The sequence below is a fragment of the Lontra canadensis genome, unplaced genomic scaffold (assembly GCF_010015895.1).
Source record: "Lontra canadensis isolate GAN:19392208 unplaced genomic scaffold, GSC_riverotter_1.0 scaffold63, whole genome shotgun sequence".
Classification (NCBI taxonomy): domain Eukaryota; kingdom Metazoa; phylum Chordata; class Mammalia; order Carnivora; family Mustelidae; genus Lontra; species Lontra canadensis.
The window spans coordinates 8,392,947-8,407,174 of record NW_022631057.1 but is presented as its reverse complement, the minus strand read 5'-3'; the positions used below and the strand labels follow the sequence as shown (position 1 = coordinate 8,407,174).

Genomic DNA, 14,228 nt, shown 5'->3' with positions numbered 1-14,228 from the left:
CAATGGGGGAAATTCTGAGTCACAGCAGAGGCCGTGGCCAGTATGCCGCTCCAGGGAGAGGTGCCATGGGAGAATGGAATGGCCCACACCGCTGGAGGCAGCAAAGTCTCTGCAGGGTGGGGCGACGGGGCGCAGCCCCATGGCATGGATCTGGGTCAGCCACTGGCTGAAGAGGCCAGAGGATACCTAGCTGACAGAAGAGGGAAAGAAGCTGGGTGTTGGGATGGGCACCATTCTAGAATCCTCTAACAACAGACACTTCAGGACAGGAGAAGGACAGCAACTGTTAACACATGAGGAGACCAGCACTGAAGGAGGGAAAGTGGACACGGAAGGTCAGACCCTGAATCACGGAGGAGGGGCTTCCCATCTCCCACTCTAGTGCTTTTCAACTCATTTGCTCAAAATGAAATCTCATGCCCCAAAGCAAGCAGATCCCAGGCAGAACCAAGCTTCTGTTGCCGAGATGGCCAATTCTCCTGTCCTTCAGCAGTGGCCAGTGGGTCTCTGAAGCCCTACTCTCCAGCGCGGGAGAGAGCGAGCCCCCTCGGCAGCTTAGACCTACCTGTGAGTCACCTGGGACCCTCGCAGACTGGACATGGTCTCTTCCAGGTTCTGTCGAAGATCCAGGACATTCTGCACTGTCCTCTTTCTCTGGGACTCTGGGTCTGGAGGCAGAAAAGAGCAGCTGGGTGAGTGGAGAACTTTCTGCTGAGAGCTGAGGGTGGCAGGGAGTGGAGACTGACCATGTCCCTAGGACACTGCTCCCAGGCCATGCTGGTCACCCTAGACACACGCTCTCGAACTGCCTGACATCTCGACCCTGGGAGGGGGTCTGTGTTGTGCATGCCACCCAGACCCCCCGAGGAACTGCTTCTTCTGGCTTTCATTTTTGGGAGGCTTGCTTCTCAGAGTGGAGGTCCCCGGCAAGAGCCCTGTGTGAAGTCAACCGGAATGTCTGCCGCAAACCCCATCTCCAGGGATATGGTGATAAATGTTTAACAACCGGCCCTGAGAGGTGGGGACGCCCTGACTTGGAGTGTTTGCCAATTTCTGTGGTGTAAATTCTCCTCCCATGGCTCTCTTAAGCTACCAGCATGACGTCACTAACCGCACGGTTAGGAAGAGATGCTAGCAGGTGGCTCTGGGAAGCTGGTGGGAGCCAGTTCCAGCACATCACACTCCCTGAGCCTCAAACACTGACTGGGAGTGTCTGGAGCTGCCCCATGGGGTTAAGGGGGGATAGTGCAGATACAGCCCCCAAAAGTGAGGTTGCTGCTGGGGAGGTGGAGGGCATGAGCAGTCATTTTTGGGAGCATGGACTGAGCTCTGGGCGACAATGCGACCCCAAGTGAGGGGGATGCATGGATAGGGCCATCGCCCTCAGAATCCTAAATAATCACGGGTCATTTCATTCAGCCTTGGTTTCCAGGCAGAATATACACACGGTCAGATGAAAAGAATCTACAACAGGCAAAAAGCAGAATTTATCCCATCTCCTTCCCAAGGTGAAAATAACATCCCCAAAAGAGGAAGGGGTTCTGAGCATGAAGAACTCTAAGAACTTTCTCCAACCTTCTATCAGTTCATCCAGTAAACCTTAACAAACACATGCTTTATCCCAGGTCTCAGAAGGCCCTGAGGACACTAAAATGAAGAAGACCTGTCCCTGTCCCCTGCTTTCCTTTTGACTTTGGGATCCAAGGTCACTGAATGGACTCAAATCCCCCAATGTCTCCCTGAAAAGGCATTGCACGGAGAGTCAGGGGCCTACAGGGAGATGATGGCAAAGCAATGGAGAAACCCCAGGAGTCCTGACTCTCAGGCTACTTCCCTTTTCTCTCTATCCCAAAACCCTCTGCGTTCCCTCTCTGGTCAAGGTGCCCTCTAAGTCCCTCCCCGACCCACAGACTCAGCATAGTATGAGGTTCTTTTCGCTACCAAAGGGAGCATTTCTGAATCCCTTCAGAGGCACTTGTACCCCCAAGAATACACCCAGGCTGGCTGGCAGGCGGCTGCTCTGTCTCGTCGGCCCCCAAGCGGGTGCTGGGGAGGGTGGGCCGGAAGCCAGGCCACACCTTTGCTGAGAACCAGCTCCACACCCAGATCCAGGTACCTCTTCTCTCCTGCCCCCTTCTCCCCTCTCCTCTCCCTGCGGGAGCCTGCGGGAGGCTGCTGCTGCTGGTGGGCTCGATCATGGTCAGCATCATGTAGGCACTTCCATGCTCGTGGCAAGCCTCCATGCCAGGGGCCTGAGCTCTGTCCCACAGAAGTGTCGTCACTTCCGTGGCTGCCAATCCCTATTTATCCTGGCAAACGTCACCTTGTGAGCCGCTCAGTGGCTTTAACTGATGGCTTGGCATAGAATACAGACAGGATCAGAAAGTATATACATGTATTTTTAAGGCTTGGTTCCCAAATGCCCGTGGGGGGACTAAGAACTTTGTGCCAAGATGTGGGTTCCTGGGCCAAGGCAATTCTTTCATTGGGTTTGACAGCGATGAGGGAAAGGCATGCATAACTCTACGGGGTGTGCAGTCCCAAAGAGGAAGGTGACCCAGAGTTACTCAGACTTGTGTGCACGCCAACCCTGTGCTTGTACGAGCTCGTTGAATCCTCACGTTTACGGGAGATTTGTGATCTTGTCCCCATTTTACAGATGGGGAAAACTAAGACTCAGAAAGATGAAATAAACGGCCCAAGGCCACACACCTAGCATGCAGCACAGAGCCGAGTCAAGCCAGGGAAGAAAGTCATATTTCTGGTGATGTATCACAGGGCATGTCTACACCAGCACAGTCACGCAGTGATGGCACACAGTAGGTGCTCAACGAACATTTCAACAATAGATGGATGCCACCACAAAAAATCTGTCAAGAAATACATTTTAAAAAAGCATGGATAGGGGCACCTGGGTAGCTCAGTGGATTAAAGCCTCTGTCTTCAGCTCAGGTCATGATCCCAGGGTCCTGAGATCGAGCCCCACATCAGGCTTTCTGCTCAGCAGGGACCCTGCTTCCCCCCACCCCGACCCCTCTCTCTGCCTGCCTCTCTGCCTACTTGTGATCTCTGTCTGTCAAATAAATAAATAAAATATTTTAAAAAATAAAAACAAAAATAGAAAAATTAAAAAGGCATGGATAAGGGTGTGTGGTGGTGGCTCTGTCGGCTGAGTGTTTGACTCTTGGTTTCGGCTTGGGTCATAGTCTTGGGCCCGCATTGGGCGTGGAGTCTGCCTGGGATTCTCTCTCCCTCGCCCTCTGCCCCTCCCTAATTCAAGCACTCTCTCCCTCTCTCAAATAAATAAAATCTCAAAAAGAAAAAAAAAAAAAAGGAATGGATAGATATATGTCCCTTTAGAAAGATGTCTTTTTTTGTCGTTGTTAATCTTCTTTCTTTTTTAAGATTTTATTTATTTGGGGGTGCCTGGGTGGCTCAGTGGGTTAAAGCCTCTGCCTTCAGCTCTGGTCATGGTCCCAGGGTCCTGGGATCGAGCCCCGCATGGGGCTTTCTGTTCTGTGGGGAGCCTGCTCCCACCGCCCACGACCGCCTGCCTCTCTGCCTACTTGTGACCTCTGTCTGTCAAATAAATAAATAAAATCTTTAAAAAATATATTTTATTTATTTATTTGAAAGAGAGAGACAAAGCAAGAGCGGAAACACAAGCAGGGGGAGTGGGAGAGGGAGAAGCAGGCTCCCTGAAGTGCAGGGAGTCCAATGCGGGGCTCATGACCTGAGTGGAAGGCAGATGCTTAATGACTAAGCCATTCAGGGGCCCCAACCCTTTTTTTTTTTTTTTTAAGATTTTATTTATTTATTTGACAGACAGAGACCACAAGTAGGCAGAGAGGCAGAGAGAGAGGGGGAAGCAGGTTCCCTGCTGAGCAGAGAGCCTGATGCGGGGCTCGATCCCAGGACTCTGAGATCATGACCTGAGCCAAAGGCAGAGGCTTAACCCACTGAGCCACCCAGGTGCCCCCCCAACCCTTTTTTTTAAGGAAAAAATATTTAATCCAAAAGGTAGCCAGCCCCAGGAGGGTCCCTCTGTATTCTCTAGTGCTCCTGGCCCTGGGGCAGGGGAGTGTGGGTATGGGAACCTGGATCTTAATGCTCTAGCAGTGACTGAAAAAGGGTTACTTTCCTACTTGTCACTGCACTGATTACAGTGCCCTATATCTCCTCCCTCCAAGACCACTCTATCCCCCTACCTCATTTCCATGTCGGTAGAGTGGGGTGGGAATGCCCCTAAAGTCTCATAGACTTGCCAAAAATTAGAGCCACAAGTGTCCTTGGAAGTGACCCGATCCAACCTGGTCATAGGAGAGACGGGAGGCTGAGGTCCAGTGAGGGCGCAAGGAGCTGGAGGTTAATGGAATGATGTCTGGTGCCAGGCCTCCCAGCAGTGTAGCCTAGAGGCATACATACGGGAGTTTGGGTTGGACCCTGATTTGCTGGAGGGGAACCTGGATCCCTCCTGCAGAGGCTACCTCCCTGAGCTCCCTCCATGCCACAGCACTGCCCCCTGGTGGTCATCCTGGGGATGCCAGCCTGCTTCTCAAAGGCTCCACTCAGGGTAGTGGCTGCTGAGAAGTCTGTGCACCCACATCTGTGGGTGACAGAGACCTTCCTCGGGGTACAGCAGTAGCCCCACGATGAGAGCACTGACATGCACATACCGGGAAGGCTTCTGGAGCTCAAGAGGCTGCAGAAACTCTGGCTAGGTTGAGGGGCAATTTGATGTTCACATCCATGACCTCAAGGCAAATCTTTACACATATAACTAGAAAATATGAATAAAGTTGCATCTGCAAAAGAATTCACCCACCCCTCTCACCCTTGCCCACTCTTGACCTTCACACTACTCACCTCTGACCCCCCAACTCATATCTAAGCTTCCCCCCTTTCTCATCATCTCTCATGAGGATCAGAGATGGGGTGAAGGTTGGTGAGGTACACACCGTCTTGTGATGATGACCCCAAAGCTTGCTTTACTGGATGAGTCATGGTGTCTCAGAGGTCACCTCCATGTGTCAAAACATCTCAATGTCTATCCTGGGCCTGGAGTAGAGGCCTAGGGGACGTAAGAGAGCACAGACACAGCAGAGAGGGAGGGCCTGAGAGGAGTTCCTCTCCTCCCTCAGCACCCATCCATGTGGGATGCACTCAGGGCTCCCAGCCTATGAATCATCTTTGTGCAGATGAGAAAAAGGCATTCTCCAGGCCAGCTCAGCTGGGGTTTTGCTCTTGTTAGGGCCCACGCTGTGGCCAGGAAAACATACCTGTCCCCTCCCTTGGATGCCCGGATCTGAACACCCTTCACAGCCCTACTCTGAGGCTCTGGGTATGCCTGCTCTTAACACCTACAGAATAGGGTCCAGCTGCAAGGATGGTGGGTGTATGCATGCGTGTGTGTGTGTGTGTGTGTGTGTGTGTGTGTGTGTGTGAAGCAGGGTTGGACAAAGGCCAGCTCCACGATGACAAGGAGGTCTACGGGGGGAGCTCATGAGATTGTCCTGGGCTGCTGCTCCAAGCCTTTCCCTGCAAAAGGAGCAAGCAGGGAGGATGTGTGCTGTCCTCTGGCTCAGAAGAGGGCAAGACCCTCCCCCAACTCAGCCATCACCATGGTAACTCACAGCTGCCGCCAACGTCACCCTCCCAGCATGCACTGGGCAAGGCAGGATGGTGTTTCTACACACTGCTGTCTCATACAAGACCGCAGAGCGCATACTGCTTGTCATGAGTCTTGGGGCTAAAGGACTGACAGTCAAACAAACCTGACACATAGACATACACACACACACACACACACACACACACACACAAATGCAAATAACGTCTGCTACTGAAAGCTCATCACACGGTGGGTATGACCCCAAGCACTTTCCCCGTTTGTGGACTCCAAAACTCCTGTTCTTTCCACTACAATAGACTGCCCCAAAGTAGACATGCCTCCGGACGTACACACCTACTTGTGGTCCGGCCAGTAGTTTGTGCAAACCATTAGAATCACACGGAGGGGGTGTCTGGGGGCGCTCAGCCAGTTAAGTGCCTGCCTTTAGCTCAGGTCACGGTCTCAGGGTCCCGGGATTGAGCCCCGTATTGGGCTCCCTGCTTGGCGGGGAGTCTGCTTCTCCCTCTGCTCCCATGCCACTCGTGCTCTCCCTCTCTCCTTGTTTGCTCTCAAATAATAAAAAAAACCTTAAAAAAAAAAAAAGAATCACACGTGTGCAAGTCTGCGGTTCTGCAGACATGTGCACCGAGAGGTGTATGTGGAGGGACCCGTCCTCCACGGTCAGTGAGGAAGGAAAAAGATGAACGCAGCGGCACAAGGGTCGTTTAATCTGGAGAAGGGCTAGTTCATCAGGAGGAAGCCCTGTACAGTGGGTGGCCAATCAGGAAAACAAGCTTCCTGGGGGAGGGAAGACTATGATAAACTTGAATTAGACTAGGAAGGCAAGATTATGAACTTGAGCTAGACTAGGAACTAACCAAGAAGTGGAGATGCGGGGGCAAAAACGGACGGGGCGGTGTTCCAGCAAGAACATAGGTCTTCGAGTCAGAAAGACATTTCGGATCCTGCACTGTCCTTTTCTCGCTGTGTCTGATCTTGCACAAGGCACCTCAGCTCGCCACAGTTTTCCTCTCTGCAAAATGGGGAGAATAATGGTGCCCCTCCCCCGGGAGGGATGTGGTGAGGGTGACGGTGCTCATTCCCGTTCACACATGCTCCGCATGGCGCTTAGCACACAGTAGGTGCTCTATAAACGGCAGTTCTTGTTTGTCAGAAGGTACACAGGTGCGGGTGAGCCAAGGGTGCACAGTCGCACCGGGGCTGGACTGGCTTTTGGGTTCTTTCGTTTGCAGGTGGGCGGTGCAGTTCCGGAGGACTCTCCACCCTCCTTGCTCGGGCCGGGGGAGGCCACCGTCCTTGAAGGCAGGGAGCGGATGAGGTGGAAACGAAACCTCGTCTCTGAGTCATCAGGTCTGATGACAGCCCTGCACTGACCGTAGTGACGTTCCGCCTTCAACCCTGCTCCCCGGGACCCCGGCTCTGCCGTGGGAGAGGCTGAGCCCTCCCTGGCCAGCAGTCTGAAATCTGATGTAGGAAGGGATGGGGGCCTCCAACACAGGGTAATAACCCCACCAGATTTAGGGAGGAAGGGGAGGAAGGGGGACTCCAGAGAATCCATCACCCAGCAGTCAAATCTACCCAAGTTCTGTACAATTTTAATTATTAGCTGACAATTAAGTAAACTGTGATAACTGACTGCTGAAATCTTAATTACTTCCACCAAGGTTTCAGAAACCACATTAGTAGTTTTGCCCAGGGCAAAGGCCACAGAGGACTGGGTTCTCGGCTGACTTCTACACTGGCTTCTGCTGTGAGTGGCTGGGCTCCCGAGAAGCAACAGGAGAAACGGAAGTGACTCAAGGGCAAGAACATTTTCAAGTCACGGCATTTCAGAGCTCGGGAGACTCATGTGCCCTCACATTTTATAGATGCGGGAAAACGACACCTCACTCAGGCCCAGAGAGGGAAAGGCGTGGCCAATATCTCCCAGGTGGGGAATGGCAGGGCAGGTGTGCCCTGGCCCGGGGCCCTTTGCACCCGAGCACTGTGTCTCCTTGCTGGGTTGTGGGCTGGGGACGAGAGGCACTGAGATGAGTCCCCAAAGGGGTTGACAGAAATGTAAATCACAGCGGAGCACCTGGATGCCTTGGTCAGTTAAACATTGGACTCTTGACTTCTACTCAGGTCATGATCTCAGGGTCATGAGATCAAGTGGGGAGTCTGCTTGAGAGCCTCTCTCCCTCTTCCTCTGCCCCTTCCCCTGCTCGCATTCACTCTCCCTCTCAAAATTAATAAATAAGTCTTTAAAAACAAACAACGTAAATAACTTTTTGGAATGGTCTGGTAAGAGATACCCATAGGTATCTGGGCTAGACTAAAAGACCTGCAGAAGGAAGAATCCAGCATCACACACACGCACACACACACACACACACACACTCCTGTCTCTCTCTCTCTCTCTCTCTCTCACTCTCAAGAAGAAAACAAAAAATCTCTCCTGACCCTATTAGATCCCAAGGGCGGCATCCAAGTCTTCTCTAAACTCAAGAACCTGGCAGCTTGGGCTCCGAGTACACATGGGTCAAACACCATTACAATAAAAGCCGTTACGAATACAAGCATTCCAGCTCTAGCCAGTGGGCCGCCTTCCCCAAACGACCACAAAGGATGCTTAGCAGTGGACCATATCACAAATAGTATCCGTGGCTGACATTTTGTGTTTCCCACGAGTCAGATGGCGTTGGCATCACATTTATCTCTGTCCTCTACTCAAGGACGCACACGTTCAAGGTCCGGCCAAAGGAGGTGACGGGGACCCACCTCCGGGGAGTCCTCAGCCCTCCAGGTCTCTACCGCCTGCTCAGAAGTTGCGCTGGGTGGGTCCTGCAGGTTCTTGCACAAGATGCGGGATGGACTCCTCATCTTGAGTGTCGGAAGGCTCCGTCCCCCAGTGCGGCTGGAGCGGGCGCGGAAGGGGACAGGTGAGCCAGACCACTAATCTCCACTGAGCTCAGGCAGAGCAAAAGACGTCTCCTACAGTTCCACCTCCTCCCTCCACCCTGTCCTCACCATCTGATGAGCCGGAGGCCCTAGAGAGAGCACTGGGCGGGCCTCCATGCAAGAGGCACCCCCCTTCCATGGAGCAAGCAGGCGGGGGACGTTTTATTTGGTTCCTGATTCTGTCATTTCATTCATCCCCCCCACGTAAGTCACAATATTGTCAGAGGCGGTTGTCACAGAACCCTGCGGCGTGACAAATCACACACTTCTGGTTACTGAGTGCTCCTGCTTCCCGGAGGAGCTCCCGGGGAGATTCATCCTTGCCCCAGAGAATCCTGAATCCTCCCAACTAGCGTGTGAACCAAGCTGAAGCCGAGTGTTTGTAACCCTCCTACAGGGAGCTGCGTGGGGCAAAATACCTAGAAAGAGCCAGGACTCAGGAAATAACTTATTGGCCACATGGATGGGAGGCAAAGCAAGGCAAACCAGGAGACAGAAGAGAAATCTGGGGCCAGAGAGGAGGGCAACTGTGGTCCAACCCTTGCCTGGGATTGCCAGGCTGGTGTCTCTCCAGATCACCTAGAGTTCTGATTTTGATTGAGTCAGAAGGCTGGGATCAGACAGCCTCGGCAATGTGTCTCTCCTGGGCGCTGGGCTAAGAGGAGGGGGGAGGCAGGGGGACAGGGGAAGAAGGCAGCAGGGGCAGGCTTGCTTTCCCAAGGTTACACACTAACTAGCTGTGGGGTCTTGGATTAAATGACTTCCCCTCTCTAGGCCTCAGTTTCCTATCTATAAAATAACGGAATTGGAGGGGGGCACCTGGGAGGCTCGGTCAGTTAAGAATCTGACTCTTGATTTCGGATCAGGTCATGATCTCAGGGTCCTGAGATTGAGTCCCATGTCAGCTCTGCTCTGGGTGTGAAGCCTGCTTAAGATTCTCTTTCTCCCTCAGCCTCTCCTCACCCCTCTCTAAAAAAAAAAATTAATAATAAGGGAGTTGGGGTAGGGATACCCAAGGCCCCTGACCAGCTTTGACCATCTGGTTCTATAGCTTTGTAGTTGGCTGAATCCATATAAACATCCTTTCTCCCAGAATGTGTTACAGATGCTGGTGTGAGAGAGTCATCCCTGCTGATTATGACTCAGAAGGCTGAGTTGGAGCCGGGAATCTGTGTCTTTGCAAGCCCCCAATATGGATGATAAAGAAAGTCACAGTTCTTTTTAAAGCTTTTATTTATCGGGGCACCTGGATGGCTCAGTCAGCTGGGTGTCTGCCTTCAGCTCAGGTCATGATCCTGGGGTCCTGGGATCAAGCCCGGTATCAGGCTCCCTGCTCAGCGGGGAGTCTGCTTCTCCTGCTCCATCGCATGACCCTGAGCTCATGACCTTAGCTGAATGAGCCCCGCAGGCGCCCCCAGAAGGTCCTATTTTGAGGAATTCTGACATCTCGTTGCACACCACCAAAATAGTATGTCCATCACAAAACGGGGCTCATTTCCTGATGCCAGGCCACTGGGCTGTGTCCTGGGCCTTCAGACCAAGTTTACTCCCTGGCACACGTCCACTGTTTTCTGGGAAAGCCCACTCCTCCATCTCCAGGCCACCAAGGAGCCACCTCCATCCTGCTGCTCCGGTCGCTGCTGCGGAGAAGGGCCACAAGGGGGCGCTGCTAGCCCTCAGCCAGCCGTGGCCTTGAGGCTGCCGCAGTACTGCAGAAGGGCAGCTGTCTCGTTCAGGCTTTCAAGAGGCAGCCGGGCAGCCGCAGGAAGGGTCTTTGCCCTCTGCATTCTGCTTAGGACACCTCCTTTCCTCCGAGACTCTGCACTCCCAGGGCTGGCGTCCTTCCCCGGACCCCAGGCCTTGGTACCTGGGTTGTACTGACATTTTTGGAAAAGAGCCAAGAGTTTGCAGCATCTACTTTGGGGAGCCTGTCCTGCTCATGGGGAGAGGGAGCAGTGCCTGGCCTCTGGGGTGAGCCAGTCAGCCCTGGGTGTGCAGAGGGTTTGGAAGGGGTGTCTGGGAACCTGTGGGTTCCACTTGGCAAGCTCAGATCCAGAGCCAAAGTCTAAGAGAGACTCCAACGGGCCTTTCTGCTCCAATGCCCAGCAGACGAAGGGCTGCCTGTGGAGAGTGGATGAGGGTTCAGATCTGTGCTCTGGAGGTCTCCCTCCACTCCTCTGCAATGTCTCTGAGGCGGGAAGCTTGCCTGATGAGGAGGAAGGAGAGCCACCCCCACCATACCCCACTCCCCATGCTCGACCTGGCCCTTTCTGGGGTGGGGGCTTGGGGGATGTAGCAGCCTCTCTCTGCGGTGAGCAGGAGGGAGGAAGGGAGCCAGAGGGCAGCTCCACAAGGCTGTTGGGGTCAGGCGAGTTCAGGCTTGCTTAGCTGGTGAACAAGTGCAGCCTTTGGAGGCGAACATGAAGAGTGAGCATTAAAGCTCCAGGGAAAAACAACACCTCGCAGCCACTTCGTACCACTTCGTACCATCTAGCCGCGATACTGCTTTAGGTAAGGACCAGTGGAGGGGAGTCAAGGCTGGGGGCTGGGGACCAAGGAGGGGATGCCTGCCTGCACCCCTGTAGGGAAGGCGTGCTGCTGGGAGAATCCCGGCGTCTTCTCTTCCCCACCCCATGTCCCTCCGAATGTTAGGTTATGGGATCAGAGAGAAGATTTACGAACATATTCAATCTTCTCTCTTTTAGAGACCTGGATGCTGGGCTCAGCTCGTGAGGGTAGGCCTCCTGCAGAAAATGAGCTGCCTGCCTCAGCAGGAGACATCTGCCTCTCCTGCCGGGTGGACCTCAAGACTTCCTGGCAATGTTTTCCAGCAGTGATGCTGCCCAGACCCTACATGGGACACCCAGCTCCAGTGACGCTGCTGCTGGGAGCTGGGAGTGGTTCTCAGAGCTGCAGTTTACGAAGCAGAGAAAGCGGAGAGGGGAAAGGAAGCGAGGGAAAGGGCTGGGGGCTGGGGGCTTGGGGCTAGGCCCCGGGTGGTTTCTGACTGTGAACTAGTGATATCAGTATCGCTAACTCCTCCACAGTGCCGTGTGCCACACACTGGTCTAGAAGCTTCATGAATATCAGCCCATGTAATCTCCATTACAGCCCTGGAGAGCAGTCCTGTTAGTAATTCAGTTTTGCTGTTGAGAAGCATGAAGCCCAGAGAGGTTAAGTAAGCTGCCTAAGGTGAAACAGCTGTGAATGGCGAAGCCAGAATTGGACCCGGATAATCGGACTCTTTGGCTGCGTTGGGCTCCATGCTCCGTGCAGAGTCTGCTTGAGAGTCTCTCTTCCTCTGGCCCTTCCCCCCGTGCTCACTCTCTCTCTCTCTCTCTCAAATGAAGGAATAAAATATTTAAAAACATAAACTAAAAAATAAAAAAATACAGTCCACTGGTTCTTAGCACATTTGCAAAGTTGTGCAACCATGACCATCACCTATTTCCAGAATATTTTTATTAACCCCCCCCCCCAAAGAACCTCCGTGCCCATTAGCAAGCACTCACCAGTCCCCCCGGCTCCCAGCCCCAGCCCCTGGCAACTACCAATCTCTGTTTTCTGTCTCCACAGATTTGCTAGTTCTGGACATCTCATATAAATCTAATCATGGACATTGGCCTTTTGTGACTGGCTTCTTAGCACAATGCTTTCAACGTTCATTCATGTTGTCCCAAGTATTACTATGTCATTCCTTTTCACGGCTGAATAACTTTCTACTGCTTGGATATACCATATTTTATTTATCCATTCATCATTTGATGGGCATTTGGGTCATTTCCACGTTTGGCCTATTTTATGAATAAAGCTACTATGAACATTCATACGCAAGTCTTTATATGGACGTACTTTTTCATTTCTCTTGGATAAATGCCCAGGAGTGCAACACTGGGTCACACGGTAACTCTGTTTAACATTCTGAGTATCTGCTGGACTGTTTTCCAAAGTGGCTGCCTTTGGGGCGCCTGGCTGGTTCCACAGAGATTCTTGGTCTCAGGTTGTGGGTTTGAATCCCACATTGGGTGCAGAGATTACTTAAAAATAAAATCTTAAAAAAAAAAACAACAACAAAACAGCAACCAAAAAAACCCCAAAGCGGCTATCCCATTGCACATTCCCACCAGTCGTGTGAGGGTTCTGATCTCTCCACATACTCTCTGACACGTGTTATTATCTGTTTTATTATTATTATTATTATTATTATTACGGCCATCCAAATGGGTGTGAAGTGTAAATCACTGTAGATTTAATTTGCGTTTCCCTAATGACTGATGAAGTTGAGCATCTTCTATATTTAAATTAATTAAAATTAAATAAAATTTAGAATTCAGTTTGTCATTTGCCCTAGCCACATTTCAAGTGCTCAATGGCCACATCGTCACCCTGGCTCATAAGCACTAGAGACAGAGACCATTTCCATCACCTAGAAAGTTCACTGGACAGCACTGCTAGAGCCCAGGGGGTTTGGTCTATACTATTATCACGGGCTGTTTCTTTTGTTTTCCTTTTTTTCTTTTTTTTCCACTGGCTGTTCCTAAGAGGTTTTCCCCTTAATGAACTTCGTAGTCTGGCAATTCCACTGTACAGATGGGGCCCATCTTGGGTTCCTGGGGGTCCTGCAGCTGAAGACGACAGTGGGTCAGACAGAGACTTGCCAGAGCACAGGATCTGAGTTAGTGGCAGAAGAGAATCAGCAGCAAAGGGGAGGGCACACTCTGGCTCTGTGCTTTTGTCATTTGGCTCCTCCAAATCTTTGACATTCCTTCCTTTCCCAGGACCTACCAATGGCCAAGGGACACGGTGCTCTGTCTCTGAAGATACTGCTCTTTTGATGGGAGACCTGCCCCTGTCCCGCCTCTGCCTGCACCAGAACTCTGGGCTGGGGACCCTCCGAAGTTCTGCCACCCAGACCCTGCCATCCTCTCTGCTCTAGAGGTGCGTCCCTCCTGACTACTCTGGAAGGAGCTGGACTTCAGCAAGGGGACAAGTCGCATGGATAGACTACCACGGCTTTTGACGCAGCTGCCGACCCTGGGAAGCCGCTGGCCTCCACCTTAGCCATCCACGCGGGGCCCGTTCTCTGGCAGCCCGCAGCTGGGAAGCTGCTGTGCACATGCGGGGGTCAGGTGTTGTCAGCAGTGCCCAGGGGCCTTGCTGTTCGCTGGGGACCAATTAGAAAATGGTGAAGAGGGGGTGGGCCTAGGGAAGCCGGGACAGGCTCCTGGAGGAGGTGGCCAATAATCTGAAACCAAGAAACCAAATGAAGGGAAGGAGTGAGCCGGACCATGGGCAACAGAGCAAGCCTCCTGCCCAAGCCCCCAGCTCGGGAGCGATGTCATCTAAGCCAAGGCCGAGCCACAAGAGAGAAAGGACTGCCTCTGGCTGTTGGATGGCAGGAGGCCATGGGCCCCACAGCCAGTGTTACCCCCAACTAGCCTGTGACCTGGGGCAAGGTACTTAATCCTTGGGCCTCAGTACTCTTACCTATAAAGTGATACAATGACACATCCCACCCAGCGTTCCTGTTCAGATTTCCTGTCTCTTCCCCCACTAGACCATGACCTCTGGGAAGGCAGAGCCGTGGCCCATTCATCCCTATCTGCATACGACCCCTCAGACAAAGGCCATGCTCCCCTCACTGTTTTGTTTTGTT

At 52.5% G+C, this 14,228-nt stretch overlaps 1 protein-coding gene across 1 annotated transcript in view; it reads right to left on the bottom strand.

The window, feature by feature from the left end:
• NAV1 (neuron navigator 1) overlaps positions 1 to 14,228 on the bottom strand; it is a 173,721-nt gene that overhangs the window by 93,263 nt on the left and 66,230 nt on the right. The window contains 1 exon segment of the mRNA XM_032878246.1: positions 566 to 668. Within this exon segment, the coding sequence (XP_032734137.1) occupies positions 566 to 668 (103 nt within the window).